Below are 23,371 nucleotides of genomic sequence, written 5' to 3' on the forward strand. Positions count from 1 at the left end.
AAAGTTTATTAGCAACGCAGTGGTAGGAGAAAGGAGAGAGAAGGAATGAAGTGTGCTGTGTAATCAGAACTGTATTGTCAAAGTTAGGATATAAAGGGGTTTTTATTTATTTCCTGGAAAGAAAAATAAGTCTACATTTTTTTCAATCAAAATATTTGGTTGCAAATATCACAGTCACATGGCTGTTCTTTCTCTCTGTTTTCACATCTTTGGGGATGGGGTGGTGGTGGCCACAGCAACATTCCTTTATTGAGTTCAAATTATTCACATTATTCACATTCAAATTACTCCTTTGGGATCTGTTAGCTGTGGGATGTATTAGCTGTGCTGGGTAAATATACAGTATCCACAAACACACTAGTACACTAACTAGATCACAGTTATATACAGTAACCACGAGCACACTAGTACACACTGTAACTAGATCACAGTTATATACAGTATCCATGAGCACACTAGTACACACTGTAACTAGATCACAGTTATAAACAGTATCCACGAGCACACTAGTACATACTGTAACTAGATCACAGTTATATACAGTATCCACGAGCACACTAGTACACACTGTAACTAGATCACAGTTATATACAGTATCCATGAGCACACTAGTACACACTGTAACTAGATCACAGTTATATACAGTAACCATGAGCACACTAGTACATACTGTAACTAGATCACAGTTATATACAGTATCCACTAGCACACTAGTACATACTGTAACTAGATCACAGTTATATACAGTATCCATGAGCACACTAGTACACACTGTAACTAGATCACAGTTATATACAGTAACCATGAGCACACTAGTAATACTGTAACTAGATCACAGCTATATACAGTATCCATGAGCACACTAGTATACACTGTAACTAGATCACAGTTATATACAGTATCCACGAGCACACTAGTACACACTGTAACTAGATCACAGTTATATACAGTATCCACTAGCACACTAGTACACACTGTAACTAGATCACAGTTATATACAGTATCCATGAGCACACTAGTACACACTGTAACTAGATCACAGTTATATACAGTATCCATGAGCACACTAGTACATACTGTAACTAGATCACGTTATATACAGTATCCATGAGCACACTAGTACATTACTGTAACTAGATCACAGTTATATACAGTATCCACGAGCACACTAGTACACACTGTAACTAGATCACAGTTATATACAGTATCCACTAGCACACTAGTACACACTGTAACTAGATCACAGTTATATACAGTATCCACGAGCACACTAGTACATACTGTAATTAGATCACAGCTATATACAGTATCCACGAGCACACTAGTACATACTGTAACTAGATCACAGCTATATACAGTATCCATGAGCACACTAGTACACACTGTAACTAGATCACAGCTATATATAGTATCCACGAGCATACTAGTACATACTGTAACTAGATCACAGTTACATACAGTATCCACGAGCACACTAGTACACATTGTAACTAGATCACAGTTATATACAGTATCCACGAGCACACTAGTACACACTGTAACTAGATCACAGTTATATACAGTATCCACGAGCACACTAGTACACACTGTAACTAGATCACAGTTATATACAGTATCCACGAGCACACTAGTACACACTGTAACTAGATCACAGTTATATACAGTATTCACGAGCACACTAGTACACACTGTAACTAGATCACAATTATATACAGTATCCACGAGCACACTAATACACACTGTAACTAGATCAAAGTTATATACAGTATCCACGAGCACACTAGTACACACTGTAACTAGATCACAGTTATATACAGTATCCACGAGCACACTAGTACATACTGTAACTAGATCACAGTGAAGCCAGGCGAGAAGCTCAAAGTGTGTTAAACTCAGAGCTGCCATGCATGTTGCTGGGTTTGTAAGCTATTCTGCTTCCCAACTTCTACCCGGAGCGAGAGCACAGGTATCTCCATTTCCCACTGCTAACACTGCTCCAGAGTCTTCGACTGCTCTGCTGTCATCTGGGTAGTGCACACAGCATGGCCCTGAGGTCAGGCCTCTGCCATTGCTGTTCTTGCTATTTGTTTTTCCAAGTGGAAGTTACAAGCCAGGCACACAAGACTTTAGTAGAACTTTTTGAAATATAGCAAACAGTTCAATATGACTGTCTTCATAGGGTGTGTGTGAGAGACCAAGTACGGTGCACTGTTTTAACAGAGTTTTTGATAGTTTTTTCATAAGTGTATGGTATTGAGGAATGGAGAGATAACCAGCTTTAGTTGGAAAAGTATTTTTTCGAATGGCATGCCAGCTAAATCAAACTAAGTTCAACAGTAGCAAGACTTTGATAGATATTAACCTTTTAAATTAATATCATATTTTTAACTATGTAAAAGGAATTGTAGAAATTGTTTATACAAACGTTGATGTACCCTTATATTGCAGTATTTCCTTTAAGGTGGTATAATCTCAGGGTTTAGTATTGTTCTGCCTGGGCTCCACCAGGTGAACTGTCTCTGTTCTTAGGTCTTCCCAACTGTCACATCCAACAGAGCATGGGCTGTGGATCTACATCAGCCATTTAATATTCAGAAACTTTAAAACTCCCTCAGCTTTACTTTTGTGTTTAATTTTTTTATTTGGGGTTTTGTTCTTATTTTTTGAGTCAGGGTCTTACTTATGTAGCCATATCTGGCCTGGAACTCTCCATGAAGACTACACTGGCTTCAGACTCATGGAGATCCAACCAGCCCTGCCTTAAGAGCAGGCCTGTGCCACTGAGCCCGGCTAACTAAACGCCCTCCCTTCAGGCTTTTTACCACTTGCATCCTTTGTTCCTTTTGAGACACAGGACTTCTGTTAGCTGACCCTGGCTGGCCTCAAATTCACTATGTAGCCCAGGCTAGCCTCAAATTTGAGCCTGTCTTCCTCCTGCCTCAGCCTTCTAGGTACCCCAGGTATCTGTCACCATACCTACCAGAAATTTGTGGGCTTATTATTGTTGCTAAAAATATTTTCATTATTAAGCAAAACAATTTCAGATACTGTTTGTCACTCATCTGCCAACTGGCTCCATCTATATGACCCTCCATGCTGGCTGCCGATTCTGATTAGATTGTTAGTTTGGGGTATTTGTCATCACCTGGTTTTGTTAACTACACAACCACCTCCCCACAGCCCCAGATAAGTACTTTTTCATACCAGTTCAGTCAGTTTTTAATGTACCTTTTATTCTTTTAATGTTTAATCACTGTGTAAGATAAATCCTGTTCTGTTTCCAGGCCGAAGTGCTATGCTCTTAGGAAACTGTTCCTCCATTTGCATGTCATAGGCAGCAAAATTTTCCTGTGTCCAGATTTCTTTTTGTTTCCCGTTATTTCCACATGACTTTTCTCATTTCCAATGCAAAGGATCTAGTAGCTCTCTAAAGGCATTCTTTAATCCCTGACACATGCTTGCCGAGCATGTACCCTGTGCCCAGGCCAGTGCTGCTCTAGGGGTAGACGCTGTGAACCCGCACAGCACTGTGTGTCTGTAGGAGTGCTCATGTACAACAAGAGCTGGGATTTTAATGTAATCTCAACTCTGTGTGTCCTTTCCAGTCAAATGGAATTATGAATTATTCTTCCCTCCCCCCTCCAAAAACAGATGAATTGATCTGGCAACATGTCTAAGAGCTTCCAAGTCCCAAGGCTGTGTTGCTGTCTGCAAAGAACATGGGCCCTGCATGGTTTTATGCCTCGTCATAATTAAGTCAATATTATGTTCCTGTGAAATATGTAGGAGTTCAGAACGCCTTAAAAGGCCCTTTAGAAGTAAAACTCTGCTGCATTTGTACAGATGTCCTGAGATGTCACTGCTTTATCTTATATATGGAAGGGGCAGTAAACCTTGGAAGAGTCACTTCCTTACCTCTTATATCAGATGTGAACCTTCCATTTCCATCTTAGTGTGTGGAGAGAAGATAAGCAATTAATAGAAAACGGTATGTGAATCTTAGGAGAGATACTGAATTAGTTTTCTTGAATCTTTATCATTTATTTACCTGTGTTTTTTGTTGTTAAGTGGTTGCTAGAAATACAGGAACATTTTTCTCCAACCTAATGCAAGAGTAATTTAGCATTGTAATGTTTCTCACCAGATTCCTAACATAGTACATTTTACCTGTTTCTAAAGTTGTTAATGACCACAACAGACTGAACTCAATAACCTCTTTAAGAAGCAAATTTACTTCTTGAACTGGGGGGTGTAGCCCAATAGTGATGCAGTGTTTCCTTGTTAGAATATGCATGGGGGCCTGGGCTCAGTCCAGGACACCCTTAGCATCATCCCCTCCAAAAAGATGATTTTCTTTCTTAAAGTCAAAGATAGACAGACAGGCAGGCAGGCAGGCAGGCAGGCAGGCAGGCAGGCAGGTAGGCAGGTAGGCAGGCAGACAACCTTAGAAAATAGTGATTTTATTTATGTTTCTAAAGTAAATGAACTGACATGTAAAAGAACCTTAGATAAGTCCAGAGGGGTGGTGTGCTCTGGAAACAACCATTCTTTAAGAACTGAACTTGGAAAAATCTCCGTTATAGGAACTAGCTGGCCACTCCACGGTATCACCCAAGTGTGCACTCAGAAGCATTTATCTGACCGTGTGAAGCCTTCTCTTTAGACTTTTTTGTAACTCCATTATTCTTTCCCTTTTAAAGAGCATGTTTGAACATTCAAAGCAAAATATCCCCTTGTTGAAAACATACTTGGAGACAAACCATAAATAGTATAGCCTCCAATTCTCACCATCTTTGCTATAAGGAAATGAGATCACTAAAGGCCGTGACTCATCATAAATGCAGAACTGAGGAGAAACGGCCATAAACTCCAAGGGCGCAGGTTTGTGCTGTGCATTTGGAAGTGGTCTGGGGTTCCCTCATCCTTTCTTCAGCTTCCTTGCTGCTTCTGTGCTTGGTGTTCTGGTGTTGTGGAGGGACTTTGGTAATGCTTTTGTTACGTCACCTAAGACAATCCTGAAGACTCAGGAAGCTTCTAGGGCCTTTGGAAGCTACACCACTACTCATTTGATTCTGGTAAATGGGAAATGATCTTTTGAAAATCTGCTATTTTGAGTAACTGATTATAGAATTTAATCCTCTAAGGCCTGAAAGACTTTCACGGGCACTAGTTCTGAGATCTGCCTTGTTCTCTGCTGTGTGTTGTCTGATGTCACTCACCCTGATCCATCAATGTCACCTTACACAATTTTTTTCTTTCTGTTGTTTCGATAGCCGGGTTTCCTTTATTCACCCCCTCATCACCACTCCGGCCTGATCTCCTCTCCGAGCAACTTTGAGCACATCTATCACATGACTGTCAATTCTGCTGAACAGTTTCTCTCTCCTGATTCCATAAACCCTGGGTACCCCCCATCCCTGCGCTCTGCCCCTGGCACACCACACTCTGTGACTCTGAGGGTATGAACAGCTGAGTCAAGCTAATCTTGACTAACCATGTGTGCATTTTCTAACCACTGTAGTGGCGCCTTTGGGGAATGGTTACCCATTCCTCCTCCTCAGCTGCCAGCTTCAACTACTGTTTGACTTCTGTTTATCCCCCCTTCTCCTCAGTCTATCTAGTTCCTTCTTTTGAGGGAAATATGGAGGATTAAAGGGTTTCTGTATTGATTTTGAACCAGCTGTAGAGGTTGATCTTTGTTGGACAGAGTTTTCCCATTATGGTATTTTCCATTCTGGATACCATGTTAAGACAAAAACCAAACAAACAAAAACAGCCCAAACTGGATCTTTATTAAAACAAACAGAAAAAGAGCTCCCTGAATTTCTAGGGTTTTTCTTTTTTAGCTGCTCTTTATCCTATAGCCACTTGAGTTCAGAGAAATGCTTTATATTTGATGAGATTATGGTCTGTGTAGAGCATCTAATCCACAGTCCTACCAAAGCCTACAAGTTAATGCTATAAATAATGAGCAAGTAACAGGAAAAATTCAAAGTTAATGTCAATGTTTACAAATCTTTGGGTTGCTGATGTGGATTTAATTGCAGCCGAGACACTTAATAAGAAAAGTTAGCAAGGACAGCAGAGAGGCTGCCCCACCTTGAAGAAGAAGGCACCATGGGGCCATTCAGTCAGCCCAGGCCTTTGTTAGCTGACGTGGCTATTAAACTCTATTTTATCAAGTAGCGTCTGTGTATATGAATGTTAAGGGAAGTTAGTTTTATGAATATTAAAGTATTTGGGTTATACCATTTGGGTTATTTTCTATAATGTCCCAGGTTAGTAAATTAGTAACATTGACTTTTAAATTTTGTAATATAGTAATTTTCCTGTAAGAAAATTCGAGGGGTTAAAAAGTTATTTTTGTTCTTATTATCAAATTACTTTGATAAGTAAATAACAATACCATCTGAATGTCTTACTTGACTGAATTACCTTAGTTTCCTTGGTGACTGGAAGTGGATTCCAAGGACTCCACAGTCAGCAGGGCCTTTCTGGGAGAGAAACTACTTACCATAGCTTGAGTTGAGCAGTACCAGACAGTGGGAATTTGCTTTAAGCATAGTTTTAACTAAGAAGTCCAAAATCCTGCATTTCTTGTTATATTATAATGGAGTTTATATCATTTGACTAAATGATAAGCTTTTTATATAAAACATTTTTTTGTTTATCATTCCCTTAGTGGTTAGTTTTCAGTTGTAGTTACTAGCATATTTTGGAAGCTTATCCTCCTCCATTGTTTGTTCTAGAGTAGATTTATTTTATAGCTTTGAAGTGCAGATTGACTGGCAGTTCTTCCTCCGTGGAGCCCCTCTTGGCCATTCTTACACATACCACTGTGTATCAGAAGCTTGCTACTGTGTGTGCAAATACTAAAATGCTGCCTCTGACTGTCTTGGCTTTAATTTTTTTAATTTTTTAGATAAAATAAGGCAAAATATTTTCTTTAAACAAATATATCACAGAATTACATGGACTTTGCAGATCTGGTCTAGGAACCAAAGTAAACAATGTGGAATTGTTTCTCTCAGGGTTGTAGGTGTTTGGGAAAGCCCAGTGAGCAGACACATCCAGAGCCATCACCCCTTCACGGGGTTTATAGTCACATAGTAATTGAGTGTCCAGTTCTAGATCTTCTTAACAACCAAAAATAATTAACCACACTATTAGATTTCCCTTTTGTCTCTTTTCATAGATCCTGTTTAAGTCATTTGATCTTTGCCTTACTATAGCAGAGGCAGCTGTCCTTTGATAAGTATTAGCATATGGGTGAGCTTCTTAAGAATGAAGTGGGGGGTGGGGGGGAGCTGTGCCAGGGCTCAGTTGATAAAACTGCTTGCCAACAAACCTGACAACTGGGGTCTGAATCCCAGAACGTATGGTAAGACGCACACACACACACATACACACACACACACACCAACCACATCCCACACAAACAAATAAACATTTGTTTAAAAGAAAATGTAGGTAGGAAACAGCATTATTAGTAGTGTCTGGTGAGTTAGCAGGAGAACTGGCCTCTTTATGATTCATCATTACCATCCGGGGCAGTTGCCTGACGATGAGAAAAAAGCATGTTTAATGAACTAATTAATGCTGAGGAAACTTCTGGCTGGTTAGTGTATTTTCCAGTCCCTTCTGATTAATCTTATTGGCCTTGACAGCCATGGGATCTGCTGAGTGTAGAAACAAAGTGGGAGTAGGAGGGCATGCTGGGTAAGGGAGCCTGCTGCCAAGCCCAGCAGTCCCACAGAGTTCAGAAGCCAGGACCCACACACGGTGGAAGGAGAGCAGCAGCTCCGCAGCGCTGTCCTCCGCCTCCACAGAGGTAGCGGCACGATGTCCTGTGTAGCACATGCCCATCCGTCCTGGAAGAATTCTGATGTAATTTCAAAGGAGGTTATTGATAGTAATGCATAGATAGGCCGTGTGAGTCATTAGATCCGGACAGGAGAGCCAGGTAGTGGGACAGGGGAAGTGCTTTGCTCCTGCAGATGTGACCACTGTGATTCTCAGAACCCCATGAGGCACGTGTTAGCCTGAGTGCTGAACAAGCTAAGGCCCATGGACTCCGTAGTGCAGACACCTGTGTGCTCTGTTTCGCTTCCTTCCCCACCCTCAGCCCCCACTCCACCTTTGCCTCAGAAAATATTTGCAGGAAGGTGGGACCATGTCCACACAAGAATCAAGTGTTGTAAATGAAAAAAAAAAGAAGTTAGTAACATGGCCTATGTGGTCTGCCCACTCTAAGACTTAGAAAATAGATTCAAATGTCTGCATCTCTGGGTTCTGGTCAGCTAGTCTGAAAGCACTAAGCAAGACAGGTCCCAGACTCATGCTTCCTGGTACAGCTGTTACTGAGCTGTGATGTGCAACATGAGGTGTCATGTTCCAGAGCTAGGAAGAGTCATGAGCAAGACACAGGGTGTCAGAAATTTTTTCAAGAAAATAATTTTAATCGACTCTCCTTCAAATAGGCTAACTCGGGTCTCTTATCTCAACTGTAGTTTCTGTTAGCGCAAATGTCCATGTAGTTCTGCACTCCACTCACAGCTAACCATGTAACATTCCCCAGCCGAGCACTGCTTATTGGTAAGTACTCCTGGGGAGGGATAAGACTCATTTCATCTCAGGGCTTCAAAGCCCTGCTGGTGAGGAAGACTGGGACCGGTTGCTCCTGCCCTCTATCACTGTTCAGGATGCCTTGAGAATCAGAGTAAAAGGCAAATGTCTGCACAAAACTGTGTTTCTGGCTAAAGACAGTGCCTCTCCTTTGTGTCTTAGAACCCACGGCCTCAGGAAAGCCGGACAGTGTTCAGTGGCTCCGTCAGTATTCCCTCCATCACCAAGTCCCGCCCTGAGCCAGGCCGCTCCCTGAGTGCCAGCAGTGGCCTGTCTGCACGTAAGTGCCCGGGCGGGGAGGGGCTTTGCCAGTGCTCATGGTGGGGAGGGGAGAGGAGAGCTGAGGGGGTGTGACCACAAAGAAAAGGTCTCCCTTGGAGCACATCGCTACCTGCCCAGGAGTAACTTCCTGATAAAGATGATGGAGAGAGACCTGTGCCTACCGGATGGACTATACAGTGATGCCACAGCAGCGTGCCTGAGTGTGGGGTCTGTGCACTCTCAGGGTGAGCGCACTGTGGCTGTGATAGCTCCCAGATGAAGGATGGCTACAGACTGGCATCAACTTCAAGTGTCCCAGACACTTGACACAGGAGACCGCAGCAAAGCCTTCTTTATTCCCAAACCACTGATGGCTGAGCAGTGATGGATGAGTAGGAAAACTACATCCGGTTTCCTATCTCAGAGTCCTTCATTCAGAAACGTATTCAATACCCTGCATTCTTGGATTTTCCTAGACTTTTTTTTCCCCATTTATTCAGTGAACATTGCTTTCTATACCTGCTCTGTTTCCAGATATCATGAGGTTCCGTTGTGCTATATTCATTGTTACTGACAGATAATAGCCTACCCCACAGCTTAGAAACATAAAACCAAGCAAACAGGCTGGGCATGGCAACACAGGGCTGAAGCAAGAGAATGGCAAGTGTCCAGTCTGGGCCTCCATGATCCATACAGAGCGCTGACAGGAAAAGTTGGAGGCAGTAGGGAAGAGAGGAGAGGGGGAGAGGGGGAGACAGACACCACAGCATGCATTTTATTTATCTCATGTGGTTTCTGAGAGTCAGAAGGGTTTGGGCTTTTTCATAACACTGTTGGCATCTTTATTTACCAATCAGAAATAACTTAGGGGCAGGGTCCCTTAGCGTCTAAGTACGGACTCTCCCGTCTCTGGGGCAGCCAGTCTTGGGGACCCAATGTTAGTATTAGAATACAGGCAGCATCAGGCTAACCCACTACGATCATCTGTCAAGGAGCTAGGTGCTATATTTGTAGAACACCAGTTTACAAGCAATACTGGTAGTCTCTGGAAGGAGTCAGGGATGGTTACGACTGTGAGGGGCTTAGGGAGGGAAGGGACTTTGGGGGTACTGAGGACAGTCTGCCAGGTGTGCTTCTGAAGTGCCTTTCTGAGCTTTGACATGGTTAGTGGTCAGTATCTGTACATGCAATTGTCTGGTGATGTTTTTGTTCGATTCTTAATGTAAAAGGCAGTTAACAAAATCAGTAAAACATTGAAATTGTCTATAACTTAGTGTCCTTAACTAATCCTGAAACTTAGTAAAATTAAAACCTTTCTTAAGCAAAGACTAAAACATAGTGAGAAACATGGAACACTTTTGAATAAGCACTAACAGTACTTGTCAAGTTTCCAAGGGTTCTTTTCTCGTCAGTGCCACTGGTCGGTCCCTGTGCTGTATGTCCCAGCTCTTAGGTCCCCAAGTGTTTGAGGGTGCCCTCAAAGTGTTCCTCTCAGCTGTGAAATAAGAGAATCAGAGTCTCCTTGTGTTCTTTGTTTTCTGTGAAAGTTTCTGGAAGGCCGCATTTGCCTGGGGATGGTTGTCTGCTGCTGGAGAATGCAGCCCATGTCCTAGGAGCCGGGGAGGTCTGGTTAGGCAGAGATGCCCTGTCTGTTAGAAGAAAGCCAGCGTGTCTATAGTATGGCAGATGCTGTGGGCACCCTAGTAAAGATACCCGAGGCAATGGCAGATGGCCCTGGAAGGATTCCATGGGTACTACATGGCCTGGGGATGACTGAACACCAGCAGTCCCATAGCCAGAGGAAGACAGAAACAACCTTCAGCACGTGACTTCCGTCTCCTGGCAGCCTGTACACTTTATGGAGGCATGGCCTCTTCCAAACACAGTTCTTCCCAATTGTTGCCCTGTAGGGTCATCAGCCCAGAATGGCAGTGCACTAAAGAGGGAATTTTCTGGAGGAAGCTACAACACGAAGCGACAGCCCATGCCCTCTCCCTCAGAGGGCTCTTTGTCATCAGGAGGCATGGACCAAGGAAGTGACGCCCCTGCGAGGGACTATGATGGAGAGGTAAGTGGGCCATGGATAGCAACTGAACCTGCCACGCATGCTTAGGGCCAGGTCTTTGTCCCGGCTGCTCTATGCCCCTTGCATATGCCTCCTGAAGGGATGGCAAGGCCTGTCATGGGTGTGTAAGCTGTGGCTTTCCAGAAGCTCGGGCTTCTAGGCTTGTCAACGGAAGGGTTCAGTAATTTTCATGTGTGTGCATCCTCCAACCCTCATGGAGGGGCTGTCTGCTGACACCTGAGGGTGGTTGGGTTGTGGGTACTGGAGGGAGCTGGGGCAGCGATCGTCCTCTGGTGTTCCTTTGCTTCTCACCAATGCTTTGTTTGTGTTGCAGGACTCTGATTCTCCAAGGCATTCCACAGCTTCCAACAGCTCTAACCTGAGCAGCCCCCCAAGCCCCATTTCACCCCGAAAGACCAAGAGCCTCTCCCTGGAGAGCACAGACCGAGGGAACTGGGACCCATGAGCCCAGCCTGGTGACTGCAAGCAGGGACTCTGCATTCCCACTGACAATGTGCCTGGCAGCGGCACTGCCTTCTGCACTGCTGCAATGAGGATTCCTCCGCAGCCAGGCCCACCTCACCCTCCCCCACCCCCCAGGTAGCTTCTATAGACAGACTGCGTAGACGCAGCGCTAAGAGTAGACTGTTGTGTTCTCACCATAGCCCTCACGTAAGCGCCCAGCCCAGCAGCCTCCATGAGCGTCAGCAGACTGTTGCCAGGAAATAAACCTTCACGAATTAAAACAATGCATATTTTACTACAGTACAGAGTTTAAATAAATACATAGATGTAGAAGTTAAATACTGAATGTAAATAGTCAAAGAAGCATCTTGTGTCTGCTGAAAGATGGATGCATATATAAGAAAGATCATTTAATTTAAAGAAATGTGTTGTTTCTTGTCTGTTTCCCAGCTATGTCATATACAGGGTAGAAAGGCCTCAAGTGACATTTGTAAAGAGATCAGAAGTCAGGTCCCCATGGTGTCTGTTCTCAAGCCTAGGCAGGCTAGGGTCACAGGGAAATCTAAGGAATGTTCAGAGATTAGTGCCATTGGTGGGATGTGACCTGGACACCACCGGTGGTGTTGGAGCCACTCCAGAGGCACATCCGCCTCCCAAAGCAGATTTTCCTTAGTTATCAGTTAGAACATGTCCCCCACTTACTATATTTTCCTTAGTTATCAGTTAGAACATGTCCCCCACTTACTAGATATTTTGATATCTCGCACAGATTAATGTGAGACAGTTCTGTCACCTTCCAGCCCTTCCCATTGTAACAGGAAACTCGGCTTCTGAAGATCATGGAATGATGGAATGGTCATGCAGCTGCTTTTCTTCCCAGCTAAACCTTGTCCCTCTCTAGGTTGCAATGGAGTCTCTAGACCACGCCCAACTTCCCAATCTGGTTAAGGGTGGCTGTGAGCACACTGCTGGGAAAAGGTCTTCTTACTGAGTCATGTAAACAAAAAAACCTCAGAAGCATAGCTTTGAACAGCCTTGACCAAATATGCCTTCCCACGTGAGGGGACGGTGTGGCCTGAGGTGTGCTGGCCACCGTGGACTGTGAGCCAGCTTTGCCTCTGGTATCTGCTGCTGCACTTGTCCCAGGAACCAAGAGGAGGTCCAGGGCTCCTATGTTCATCCGTCCACCAGCTGAGACCCCAGGAGGGGAACGGTGAAACTAGTGGCCCTGCCACTCTTGATCCTCATCTTTGGGGCTGGAAAAGCCACTGTTTGTCCCCACTTTAAGCCACATCTAAAATAGATTCCCAAAGTCGCTAACCTCCCTGGCTGGCTGACCTTCAGCACAGCATGCTGCCAGGCCCTGTGGTCAGACTCCCCAGTCCCACAGCTTTATGGAGGGTGTTAGAAAGTTCAGGGAGGGGACATGGTAACAGAAGCACTTTGTAAGCAGCAGCTGTGGCAGACACTAGAGTCTCCAGCTCCAACATGAGCATGTGTTTTCTTTGGGGCAGGCACTGTGTCATTTGACATTTATCCTTTTGGAAACGTATCATATAAAAATAACTGTGTACACCCAAAAACAAGGGTCAGATCTTTAGTTTGGTCAGAGCCCTATTACATCTGCTTGAGTTGGCACTTTGCTTGAAAGAGCTGCCTACCCCCTCCTCTCCCTTCCCCTCCCCTCCCTTCCCTCAGTCCTCTCTCTCCCCTTTCTCCTTCCCCCAGCAGAAACCTGACCAGGCTGAGACACTGAACTCCACCTGAGCCTTTGGTTTGTAGTTTTGACAACCAATGGTGAATTTTTGTTGCCTACAGGTACTTGTTTGTAAAAGAACCCTTATAGAGTTAGTGTAAACCTCTGTATCCCTAAAGTCCAGCTCCACTACAGTGAATCCCACCCCAGCTCTGCCCCAAGGAGCCCTGTAGATCAGTGGATTCCCCACTGCTGTCAAAGAAGCAGGCATCCTAACAGCAGCCCTGCTGGCCCAGGGTGTAGGGTATGAGTCTAATAACTGTCTTACTGGATACATCCAGCCTTATGTGACGAGTGTTCCTGTCAGAAGCTGTGGGAAAGGATGGGGAAAGATGACCAATAGGTTTCCAGGAGACAAAGATCCCTCAGAGCAGTCAATAACAAAGATTATAGGCAAGGCCTTAGGCTCAGGCCCTTCTTGAGATTACTCTCCCTACCCCCATGCAAGGTATTTGAAAGTGTGTGGCACCGGGAATTGATCCAGAAATGGGGGGAAAACATTAGGAGGCATTTCTGATATAGTGTCTACTGGCTAGCACTTGACTCTATGTCCAGCCTGGGTGCTGTTCACCCTTTGAATTCTGGTTCTCTGCTATGTGAGTTTGGGTGGGTACACAAAATATATTACAGGGTTTGGTTTTGGTTTTGCCAAAAACAAAAGCCTTCCTATCATTAATTGCTAAATCAGATATATATATATATATATATATATATATATATATATATATATATATATATATATCCCTGTGCTTAGCCATTTGCGTTCTTTCCCAGTGAGCACACCTTGAAGACTGGGGAATAAATGGCCTGTTTGGCTTTCCAATGAATTCCTCTAGTCAAGCTTAGGGAAAGCATCTGGAATTCCTGTCATTCCTCCCAGCCCTTCAACTACTCTTTCATGTTAGGATCCCGTCATTTTGTTAACCTAGTTAGTGGCCATGTTTATCTCTAGGCAAGTTCAGCTGCCTGTGTGGGTCCTCAGGTATTATTAAAGAGAAGCCAGAGCAGAAGGGCAGCCTCCATTCTCAGTGTAGCAGCCTTGGCAGTAACCACAAATCCAGTTCTCCCAGCTCAGCAGACCTAGCTGATGTCCCCCAACACCCATGCACTTAAAACAGCTGACATCCTGCTGCAGGTCCTGCGCTGCCACGGCCCAAGGCCACTGGCCCCTCCAGTCCCACCTGGCCCCCCTGCATAGCCTCTCTGTACCCTGGGAGTAGCATATACCTTGTCTTCACATGCCCACAGTTCCTTGCGGAGCCCTGCTGCAGTGTGTCTCTGGCCCCAGGGACATCATCACACAGAGCCCTCCTTCAGTTTTAGGAGACTGTCATAAGTCAGCCTTGATGTCATTGAAAACAAAATGACCTTCTTATTTGATAGAATAACAGCATTTATTTTATAAATTTTTAGGATTTTTTTCTCATTGTAATATTACTGTACAGTTTTGCATGACCTCCGTGTAATCATTTTTGTTCAGAATATTATGCTGGCCAGTGCGTATGTGGAAGGGAAGATAGTGCTTTGGTCTCTCAGCACTCACTTGGTTTGGTTTTATCCCTAGATGTCCTAGGAAATTTCCTGACAGTATCTGCTACCAAACTGACGTAGACTCTTTTGCACAAAACTATTTAAGGTGGCATGGTCAAAAAATGTAACAAAGGATTTCTCACCAATATTTTATGTTGGTATCACCTAATTAACCAGACTTTGATGTACTGCAATAAAATAAGGAACTGTTAGCATTGAGTATTTTGACTATTTCTTTCCCTGTGTGAAGAGTATGAGCCATTCTTGGCTCCCTGATCCCTCCCCTGGACCTCATCTGTATATCCAGAGGACACAGGTCAGTTTGCTCCAGGGGTTTGATCTGGGTCTTGGAGCTCAGGTGAGAATAAGTAACATTCAAATCCATGGAAGTGCTCAACTTCCTTCTCTGATGAGAACTCCCCGGGCACTGCTTTAAGCTCCTGGGTCACACTCCATAGGCACAGGCACAGCACAACCTCAGGGTTGTCTGCTGCAGTGTGGACCTGGGCGTTGGCTATGGTTTGATGAACTAGAATGGTACAGCTGGCACACAGGCAAGGCTGGGTGACCTTATCAGAGACCCCAGAACTGCAACTGAAATCATAACCCTCCTGGCCATTGAGACTCTTTCAGGTCTGCACATCACACTGGGCTTCAAATGCAGCATCTGTGGAGACCAAGACGGCAAACATTCCACAAAGAAATGGACAAGAATACCGTGTTCCAGTAAAACTTAAGCACGGTGAGCCCAGTGTGGTGCAGGGGTGGTAGTGAGCCAGGCCCCTAGCCAGGACAGACTGAGCGTGGGCTTTAAGGGCACACTGTTCCTGTCCCAGGTCTGAGTCCTACCTCTCAATGCCTGTTCTGCAGCCACAAGCTTGTATTCTCTAAAATGCCTAAAAAGCTTGGTGGCTTAAACCTGTGATCCTAATTACTTGGGGGAAGGGGTTGTAAGCAGGAAGATTACAAGTTCAAGGCTTGCCTGAGCAACTTGATGAAATCCTGTCTCAAAAGTAAAAGTGCTCAGGGTACAACCAACCCGTGGTAGAGCACACACTCCACTCTGTAAGGCATCAGCCTCAGTCTCCAGTACCATTAAAGCCCTGAGTCAGAGACATACACACATGGAAATTCTTACTATCTGCCCATGTCACCATGGTCAGTCCCCATCAAGAGCAACAGACACTCTGGATCACAGACCTTTACAGATAGAGACCACACCACCCAGGTCATAAGTGGGACCATCTCATTCCCAGGATTCATGGAACACATAAGAAATGGCAGTCCCCAGTACACTTCTTTATTGAACAAAAACATATGAATGTGTAATTACAAGACATACAAACAAGGAGCCTATGCTGATCTCCTGGGGTAATAGCTACCTCTCCTTGGACATGCTGGAGCCCTGCTGCTCATCCAGTGTCAGCCCTGCTTTTAAAGGGGTCTGTTGTCCATGCTAAGACTGAGCTAGGGTGGCTACCCTACTGTCCTGAGCTTCTAGCTCCAGGTCACAGGCTGGGGTGGTGGGACATAAGCTCACCCAGAAACACAATTCATTCGGCATGGCCAACTAGACCCCAAAGGTGGCTGGGTTGAGTTAGCACTGTATTTTTCCGTGTTCCTGGTTGTATATCCACATCAGGGAGGAGATAGCAAAAGAAGCCTGCTTTTTGTCTGGACAGTACAGAAGCAATAGGAGGGTCTATGCAATACTCTTCCTATCATAGAGGCTGTGGCTCCCTTTCAACATCCTCCCTCTGCTTGGCTGAGCCTGCAGAGGGCATGACCCCTAGTTAGCCTGTACCCAAACCTCACCTACTGCAGTCCAGCCTTCATCCTGCAGTAGTTACTGTACGCTTCCTCAAACATGGCCTTGCAGGGGAAGCGGGCCTTCAGCTTAGAGCAGATGAGGAAAGAGCCGCCCATCTTCCGGTGCAGAGAGTAGGTCTCCTCGGGTGGCGGGATGAGGCGGTGCTTCAGCATAACGGGGATCAGGTTGTGGATCTTCTCAGTGGTGCTCTGGGTTCCGAAGTCAAAGGGCTCTTCCGAGGCAAAGGCCTCCCCCAGGATGAGAATGGCATCCAGGTGGGCATCCTCCATGGCCTATATCAAGAGAAAGGGCAGGAATGGCTGGGTCAGAAGACCCCAGACCCAGGTCTTACCATAACTCTTGATCTCAGTACTGAGTTCTAGGGTCTGAAGGACATCAGAGGTGACAGGATGACTTTGGTCATAAACAGTGTCAAGCAGACAGACACAAGACCACATGTGACACAGTAGAGCACAGGGGCCTTCGTTTCTCCCACAGCATCTATGTCTGTCTTTACAAAGCTGTTCTAGCCAAAAGCACAGATCACAGAATAGGCAGTGCCTGGCCCCAGCCACTGTGGAGATGGTTGTGGGAGCCTGCCTAGCTCCTAGCACACAGCAGTAGTCACATGCTAGGCACAGGATGCATGAGAACTGTCACCAGCAGAGCACTGGAGGAACAAGGGTACCCAGGTCTGGGACAAATCAAGCCAGCTGCAGAGAGGAAGCAGGTGGCTATCTTAGATGGTGGGAAGAATATGAAGGAGGGCTATCCATCCTGATGGTGTACTCCTGCTAGGTAAACCCAGAAGGCCAGGGTTCTCTGTCCATCCAAGCAAGTCATCCCTGCCTCTTGGTGACCATGGTGGGCAGGCAGCACCTGGTAAACCCTGAGCGCAACCGTCCTGTTCTAGCCTACAGACTGCACTTTTCAGGATGCAGGGCCTAAGGAGGCCTTCAAGGACCCACCCGGGCCCCCAAGAGTAGCTGGTTCTTCGGTACCAAAGGAAGACATAGTGGTTCCTACAGGAAGCTGGGCCTGAGTCTCCCAATGAGCCTGGGTGGTTCACTCACCTTGACCTCATAACCAGTAAGGAACTTCATCTCTATGGATTTCTTTAGCACTGCCTCCCTGTCCTGGTCAGCAGCAGCCCGGATGACCTGGGAAGAACAGAGAGGTCCAGGCTACCCTCTGTGCTTCCCGCAGTCCTCCCAAATGCTTCCCAACCCCTGACCTGGGATCAGAGCCAGATAGGTGGACTTGACAGGCTGTGGCCAGCTCCAGGTGGCTCTCCCACACCTTTAAGAGCATTGGCTCTTGGCCTTTAAAATACATAGGTCAGGGCCCCATCGCTGTTGTTACCTGAATGTACAAGTCAGTAAAGGATCGGTCATATTCTCGAGTTGCCCCAAAGTCCAGCAGAGCCACCTACAGATGAAGATACAACACTGAAGCTTTGCCTGTGGTGCTGGTACGCACAGAGCAGAGAGGAGGATCTCTTCAGGGCAGGAGCCCAGGTCTCTGCTGATAACCTTCATGTAAGGCTCAGGCTGGGGCTTACCTTGTGCTGCTGAGGGTCATAAAAGAAATTGGACCAGTTGGGGTCAGTCTGCATGACATGGAACTCAAACAGCTCCCTCAGGCACAGCACCAAAATGTTGTAGCAGATCTGGGGACAGGATGGGGGCCCAGGTCAGGCAGCACAGACGGAATCCCACCCTAACTGCTCAGCGTGCTGCCCCAAGAGAAAGATGCAGTCACTACCCCTTCCCCCCCCCCCCCCCCCGCCAGGGAGGGCTTAGGGTCTCTGTTCACACCATTAGGTTCCCAGCACAGTGGGTCAGCACACTTGGGCGCACCTCGTTCCTCACTTCCTGGCTCAGCCCTTCTGCCTGGTCCAAGGGGAAGCCTGTTATCAGCTCTGTGGTCAGCACATGCGGACTGCACAGCTCATCCACAATCTCAGGCACATAGAAGAAGGGGTGGTCCTTCAGCAGCTCCCTGTGGGAGAGGGAGCTCACACCTAGTCTTGACCCCCCCCCCACAGACCCCAAATGGAGAGCCCACCACAGGGAAACCTACTCTGTAGTGGGGAGGATGTGGCCACACCCTGGCGCCAGGGCCATCCACCCTTAAAAACAGATGTGCCTACCCACTTGGGTGCCCTCAGCCTCCTGGGGTCCCCATAAGAGTCACACCTGAACTTCTTGGCATAGGCAGCCTCCCGCTGGTAGTCACACTCAAGGGTAAGCTCCCGTCTCAGCACATCAATCAGGTGCTCAGGGAACAGGCCTGTGGCAGAATTGGGACATCAGGTCAGAAGGGGCTTTCCCCTGGCATTCCGAGAACCAAACCCAAGTGCCCGCCCGCTCACACCTCATGCCTATGGCCCAGCCTGACCTTCTGGAAGCATGTTACTCATGTTCAGCACGGCCATGAGGTTGTTGACATCACTATTAATGCTCTGGGCCACACCAGGGTACTGCAGGGAAAGACGGGGAGTCACCTAGGGAGGCTGCAGGGCAGGCTGTCGCTGCCCATTAGCTTCCCAGCCATAGCTAGCCAGCTTGGATACAGAAGAGCCAAGACTGACCCATCACCACTCGACACTCCAGTTCTCATCCTACCCCGGAGAAAGCCACTGGCTCCAGCCTGGCCCCCAGAAGGCCATTCTGCACCAAGACTGCCGGAGGCAGCTCTGTCCCTCTAACTCCTCGTCTAGCAAACATGCTCCTAGCACCCAGTGCAGCGAGGTGCTAAAAACAGAAAGACGGGTGTCTCCGGAGACGTGGGAAAGGCTCCACCCTCAAGTCCTGTGAGGACACAGAGCCATCTACCTGGATCTTCATGGCCACCTCACGACCACCCTTCAGGCGGGCCAGGTGCACCTGCCCTATGGAGGCAGCTGCAAAGGGACGCTCTTCGAAGTACTCCAGCTTGTCCCTCCAATGGGGGCCCAGGTCATTGTTGAGGGTTTTCTGGAAAGGGGCCAAGGAAAACATGAGTACAGCCTGGTTACCGGGGTACCCTAATACGCACCAGCTCGCCCCCACAGCCCACCTCCTGCCAGCCTCACCGTCATCTGTTTCAGTGGCATGAAGTCAGCACTCTGCCTCACCCGCTCAAAGATCTTGGCCAGGTGAGGGTTGATGAAGGCATCATCTGGAGGGAAAGAGGTGGGGCTTACCATTAGGGCTGTGCTCAGGCCTCTAGGGCTGCCCAGGTACCACGTGTCAGTAGAACAGGGCTATTAACCCTCTGTTATCCTGGGACCTGAAACTCAGACACAATGACAGCCTCAGCTTCCTCCTGGCACATAGACTCCAGACTGGGACTGTAATGGGGACAGGGGTCTTCTCTACTGAGCACACTAGTAAGACACCAACCAACATAAGGCACAAGCCTTTAGATATAGTTCACCGCAGCTTCCCTCCCCAAGAAAGCCACCAGGAGGCTTTTATAACTAAGAGATGAAATTTAAGTTGCCCACAATCTGACTGTGTACTTCCTTCCTGCCTAATATGGCACTGCATGGACTGTCATTAACACACCTGTGAGTGGTTGAAGTGACAATGGCCCTCCTCCTCCTCCTCCTCCTCCTCCTTCTCCTTCACTCTCCCCTTGTTTCCCTCTCCCCTCTCTCAGCCTCATGCGTGTGGATCAAGATGTAAGGTCTCGGCTACTGCACCAGTGCCACGGCTGCCTACTGCTAGTTCTTTGCCATGGTGGTCACAGACTCCTCCTCCTCTAAGTTGTAGTTGTGGTGTCTTATCACAGCAATAGACAAGAAACTATGACAGTGTCCTACCCTCCCAGTGTGCTGGGAGTGCTACCAGCTGTGCAATGCCAACACAGGCCCTCACATACTTTACCAGCCTGAATCCTACTTGCTCTTGGCCCTGTAGCCCAGCTCCCAACCCTGCCAGCCCACTGCATTTTCCTTCATTCTCAGACACCACAGCATACTAGGTGTGGTGTGAGTACTACTGGGCTTCAGTTATGTGCTGTCCACACACCTTCCAAAAAGCCTGTGTCCAGTTGCATGGCCCCCAGGCAGCACCCTGCATGCAGCACACCCTGAGAGTTGAACCTGGTCAAAGGAGCAAGCCCACCTTCCCCCTCGCTCCACCAGCCTAGCCTCTCTGAGGTCACACACTGTCCCCCAAAGCTGAACTGCAAGCTCCTCTACTAGTTCCCAGTGACTAACAGAGCAGGCAGGGTCAGGGTGGCAGAACCAGGCTGCCATGCTTAGATTAGAGACTGCCTCTCGGTTTCTCAAAACATCCACCCAGAGGCAAGAATCAAGCCTGTTTGAAGATGACATCCCCACATCCCAGAGCGCCACAGCAGCTCTGTTCCTACACCTAGACTCTGCCCGCCACTCCCCCACTTTGATTCCCACAGCTGGTGCAGGACTGGGCCCCCACTCACCCTGGATGCTCAACATCTGGCCCAGCTTCAGTGCGGCCCCACGCACCTTGCACAGTGTACTCACAATGCGCTCTGCGTTCGCCTCTGACAGGAAGGGGCTAGAATCCAGCACAGCTTTCTTCCCTGTGAGATGGAGGTCAACATGCACTCAGGGTTTAGGAAGGGTGACTGCAAGAAACCTTCATGATGCCTGGGTATAGGGACTCAGGCAATATACACAATTGTTAGGTGTCCACAGAAACGGGAAGGAAATTTCAAATCCCTATGTACGTCTTCTATAGCCCTCCAAAGCCAGGGCGGCCTCCCCTATGGTGGGTCAAGTGTGGCAGAAGGGCCAGGAGAAGATAAGCCTCTACCCTCCTTGTCCTGGCTGACGAGTCTCTGGGTCTGTGCACTGTGCCACATGGATCTTGGCTGCAGTAAGGACTCCATCGTCAAGGGTCAAGGGCGGCACAGTCTTTGGGTTTCTCCCCTCTGCCCCACAGCTTGGCACAGCCAAGTGGCCCAAAGACACCCCTTCTAGGACACAGAGTGATGGCAGCAGCTGGGTGATGACTCCAGGGAGCTGACAGTGCCAAATGCATCCTGCTGCCAGCCACCAACATGGCCAAAGGGCACCATTGCTCCTCCCCACATGCCAAATCCACCCTGTGGCAAGGGAGGAGCACAAACAGGGGTCTCGGCTGCCAGGTCTCCCGTCCTCCCCAGCCCCTCAGCACCTGGCAGCTCCTTCAGCACGTAGCCACAGGCCTGGAAGGCCAGGGGAAGAGGACTTGGCAGCTGCCCTTGTGTCAGGCAGAGCCCAGCCTGCTCTGGCAAGCAGAGAAGGGGCTACCATGGGGAGACGTTACAGGGCCCTCAAGTGCCAGTCCCCAGTAACAGACACACTGGGGGCTTAGGCTCACTCCTTGGTCCAAACAGGAGGACAAGACATGCAGGGTAGGAGGGTCATTCCACAGAAGTCTGGGCTATTCTAAGACCTACTTAAACACTGGTGTAGGACCAATCCAGGACAAGTGGGCCCAGACGGGACCCTGGCAACAGCAGAAGGCAGCACCACGAGTGGGGCAGCCCTCCCCTGTCCTTCCCAGGTCGTGGGATGCAGGATTAGTTAGACAGAAAAGGGAGTGAATACAGGCAAGGCCACTAATTCCAGGACAAAGGAGGGAAACTGTTGCTCACCTATACACAAACCACACCTCAGCTGAGCCCCATCTCCTGGTACCTGGAGATGGTGTCTGGCCCACCTGGCTTTCCTGGGCATCTCCACCCCAGGGTGGGCCAATCCTCATAGGCTTGAGACATGTCCCGTAGCCAGAATGGCCTGAACCAGGCAGGACAAGCCAGAAACATGGCGGTGTGTCCAATGCAGGACAGGGTCTCCCAGGCAGAGCTTGCCAGCCTGGACAGCACCTTCAGGGGCAGGGCACTGTGGGCATATCAGGAAGCCTGAGCAGGTGGGTCTCCCACGGCCATTTACTCTGGCCAGTGCCTCAGGACCTACCGGCAGGGCTAAAGGAACCTAAGCCTCAATCACTGGAGTCCCTGAAAAAGGACACAACTCTGCCCTTGAAGGCAGAGTGGCCTTTTCTCCTCTTAGACAAGGTAGGGTGGAAAGTGGCTGGCAGAGGGTGCTGGGTCTTGGGAAAGCTAGCGTCTCATCCAGAAAAACACAGGCTTCACATCCCAAACGACTTGAGCACCAGCACTAAAAATACTCACGCTAAATCCCCCGTTCTCAGGTCCCTTCCAAGAACACACAGGTCCATCCTAGGACCGGAGCCTGAGAGCCCATGAGTGAAGTCCTGCCTGCTGCCTGGGAAGCTGGTACCCCTCAGGCCTCAAGAGCATGGACCATGCTTACCAAGAGGTCCAGGGAACAGGCGTGAGAGCTGCGAGGAACCTTCAGGACACTGCAGTTCTCAAGTAGGGCCAGATCAGAGGGTGTTCAGCCCTCTGATGCCTCAAATGCATTTGGAAAATCCAGTAACAGGAACCCCTAATGGCTCTGCGGGGTAACTTCCCAGCCACCTACCCTCTGAGAGGAGCTTATAACACGGCAGCCCACGGCTCCTTCCCCAGCCAGAATCCGAGCAACAGGAAAGCCCTCGGTTTTGGTGGGGCCTGAATGCAGAACTTTCTCTAGATTGTACAGCCACAAGTGGTAACTGAACTTGTGTTCCAGGCAAGCCTGCTGGGCCAGATCCTGGGAGGCAGAGAACAGAGGTGGTATGATCTTTGTCTCAGAGGCAATAGTCTCTGGAATGGTCCCAGCCTCTCCATGTTCAATGAAGAAATGACAATACGCCTGTCCTATGCCTATACCCCCTGCCTACGGGGACAGGAGCTCTGCATTTGACCTAGTCGGATTACAATTCAGAAGGTCCTCAGGAGCAGGGCCAGAAGGGAGAGCAGGAACAAAAGGTGG

General features: G+C 47.8%; 2 protein-coding genes across 8 annotated transcripts in view; one reads left to right on the forward strand and one right to left on the reverse strand.

Moving 5' to 3' along the window:
* The window catches only part of Cdc42bpa (CDC42 binding protein kinase alpha), a 205,275-nt gene extending 190,354 nt beyond the window's left edge, over positions 1-14,921 (forward strand). For 2 of the 4 annotated variants that reach the window (XM_052201219.1, XM_052201220.1), the window contains 4 exons: positions 5,274-5,459; positions 8,788-8,905; positions 10,797-10,954; positions 11,286-14,921. In XM_052201219.1, coding sequence (XP_052057179.1) covers positions 5,274-5,459; positions 8,788-8,905; positions 10,797-10,954; positions 11,286-11,417 — 594 coding nt within the window. In that variant the 3' untranslated portion in view covers positions 11,418-14,921. The remainder of the gene's footprint in view (positions 1-5,273; positions 5,460-8,787; positions 8,906-10,796; positions 10,955-11,285) is intronic. The other 2 variants (XM_052201217.1, XM_052201218.1) reach the window with 1 other exon arrangement.
* Positions 14,922-15,980: 1,059 nt separating this feature from the next.
* Positions 15,981-23,371, reverse strand: part of Coq8a (coenzyme Q8A) — a 30,360-nt gene continuing 22,969 nt past the window's right edge. For 3 of the 4 annotated variants that reach the window (XM_052201223.1, XM_052201221.1, XM_052201222.1), the window contains exons 6-15: positions 20,944-21,066; positions 19,589-19,674; positions 19,350-19,490; positions 18,913-18,994; positions 18,711-18,804; positions 18,330-18,513; positions 18,074-18,181; positions 17,875-17,940; positions 17,586-17,672; positions 15,981-16,805 (exon numbers count right to left, since the gene is read on the reverse strand). In XM_052201223.1, coding sequence (XP_052057183.1) covers positions 16,518-16,805; positions 17,586-17,672; positions 17,875-17,940; positions 18,074-18,181; positions 18,330-18,513; positions 18,711-18,804; positions 18,913-18,994; positions 19,350-19,490; positions 19,589-19,674; positions 20,944-21,066 — 1,259 coding nt within the window. In that variant the 3' untranslated portion in view covers positions 15,981-16,517. The remainder of the gene's footprint in view (positions 16,806-17,585; positions 17,673-17,874; positions 17,941-18,073; positions 18,182-18,329; positions 18,514-18,710; positions 18,805-18,912; positions 18,995-19,349; positions 19,491-19,588; positions 19,675-20,943; positions 21,067-23,371) is intronic. The other variant, XM_052201224.1, reaches the window with a different exon arrangement.

Source organism: Apodemus sylvaticus, chromosome 12, assembly GCF_947179515.1.
Source record: "Apodemus sylvaticus chromosome 12, mApoSyl1.1, whole genome shotgun sequence".
Classification (NCBI taxonomy): domain Eukaryota; kingdom Metazoa; phylum Chordata; class Mammalia; order Rodentia; family Muridae; genus Apodemus; species Apodemus sylvaticus.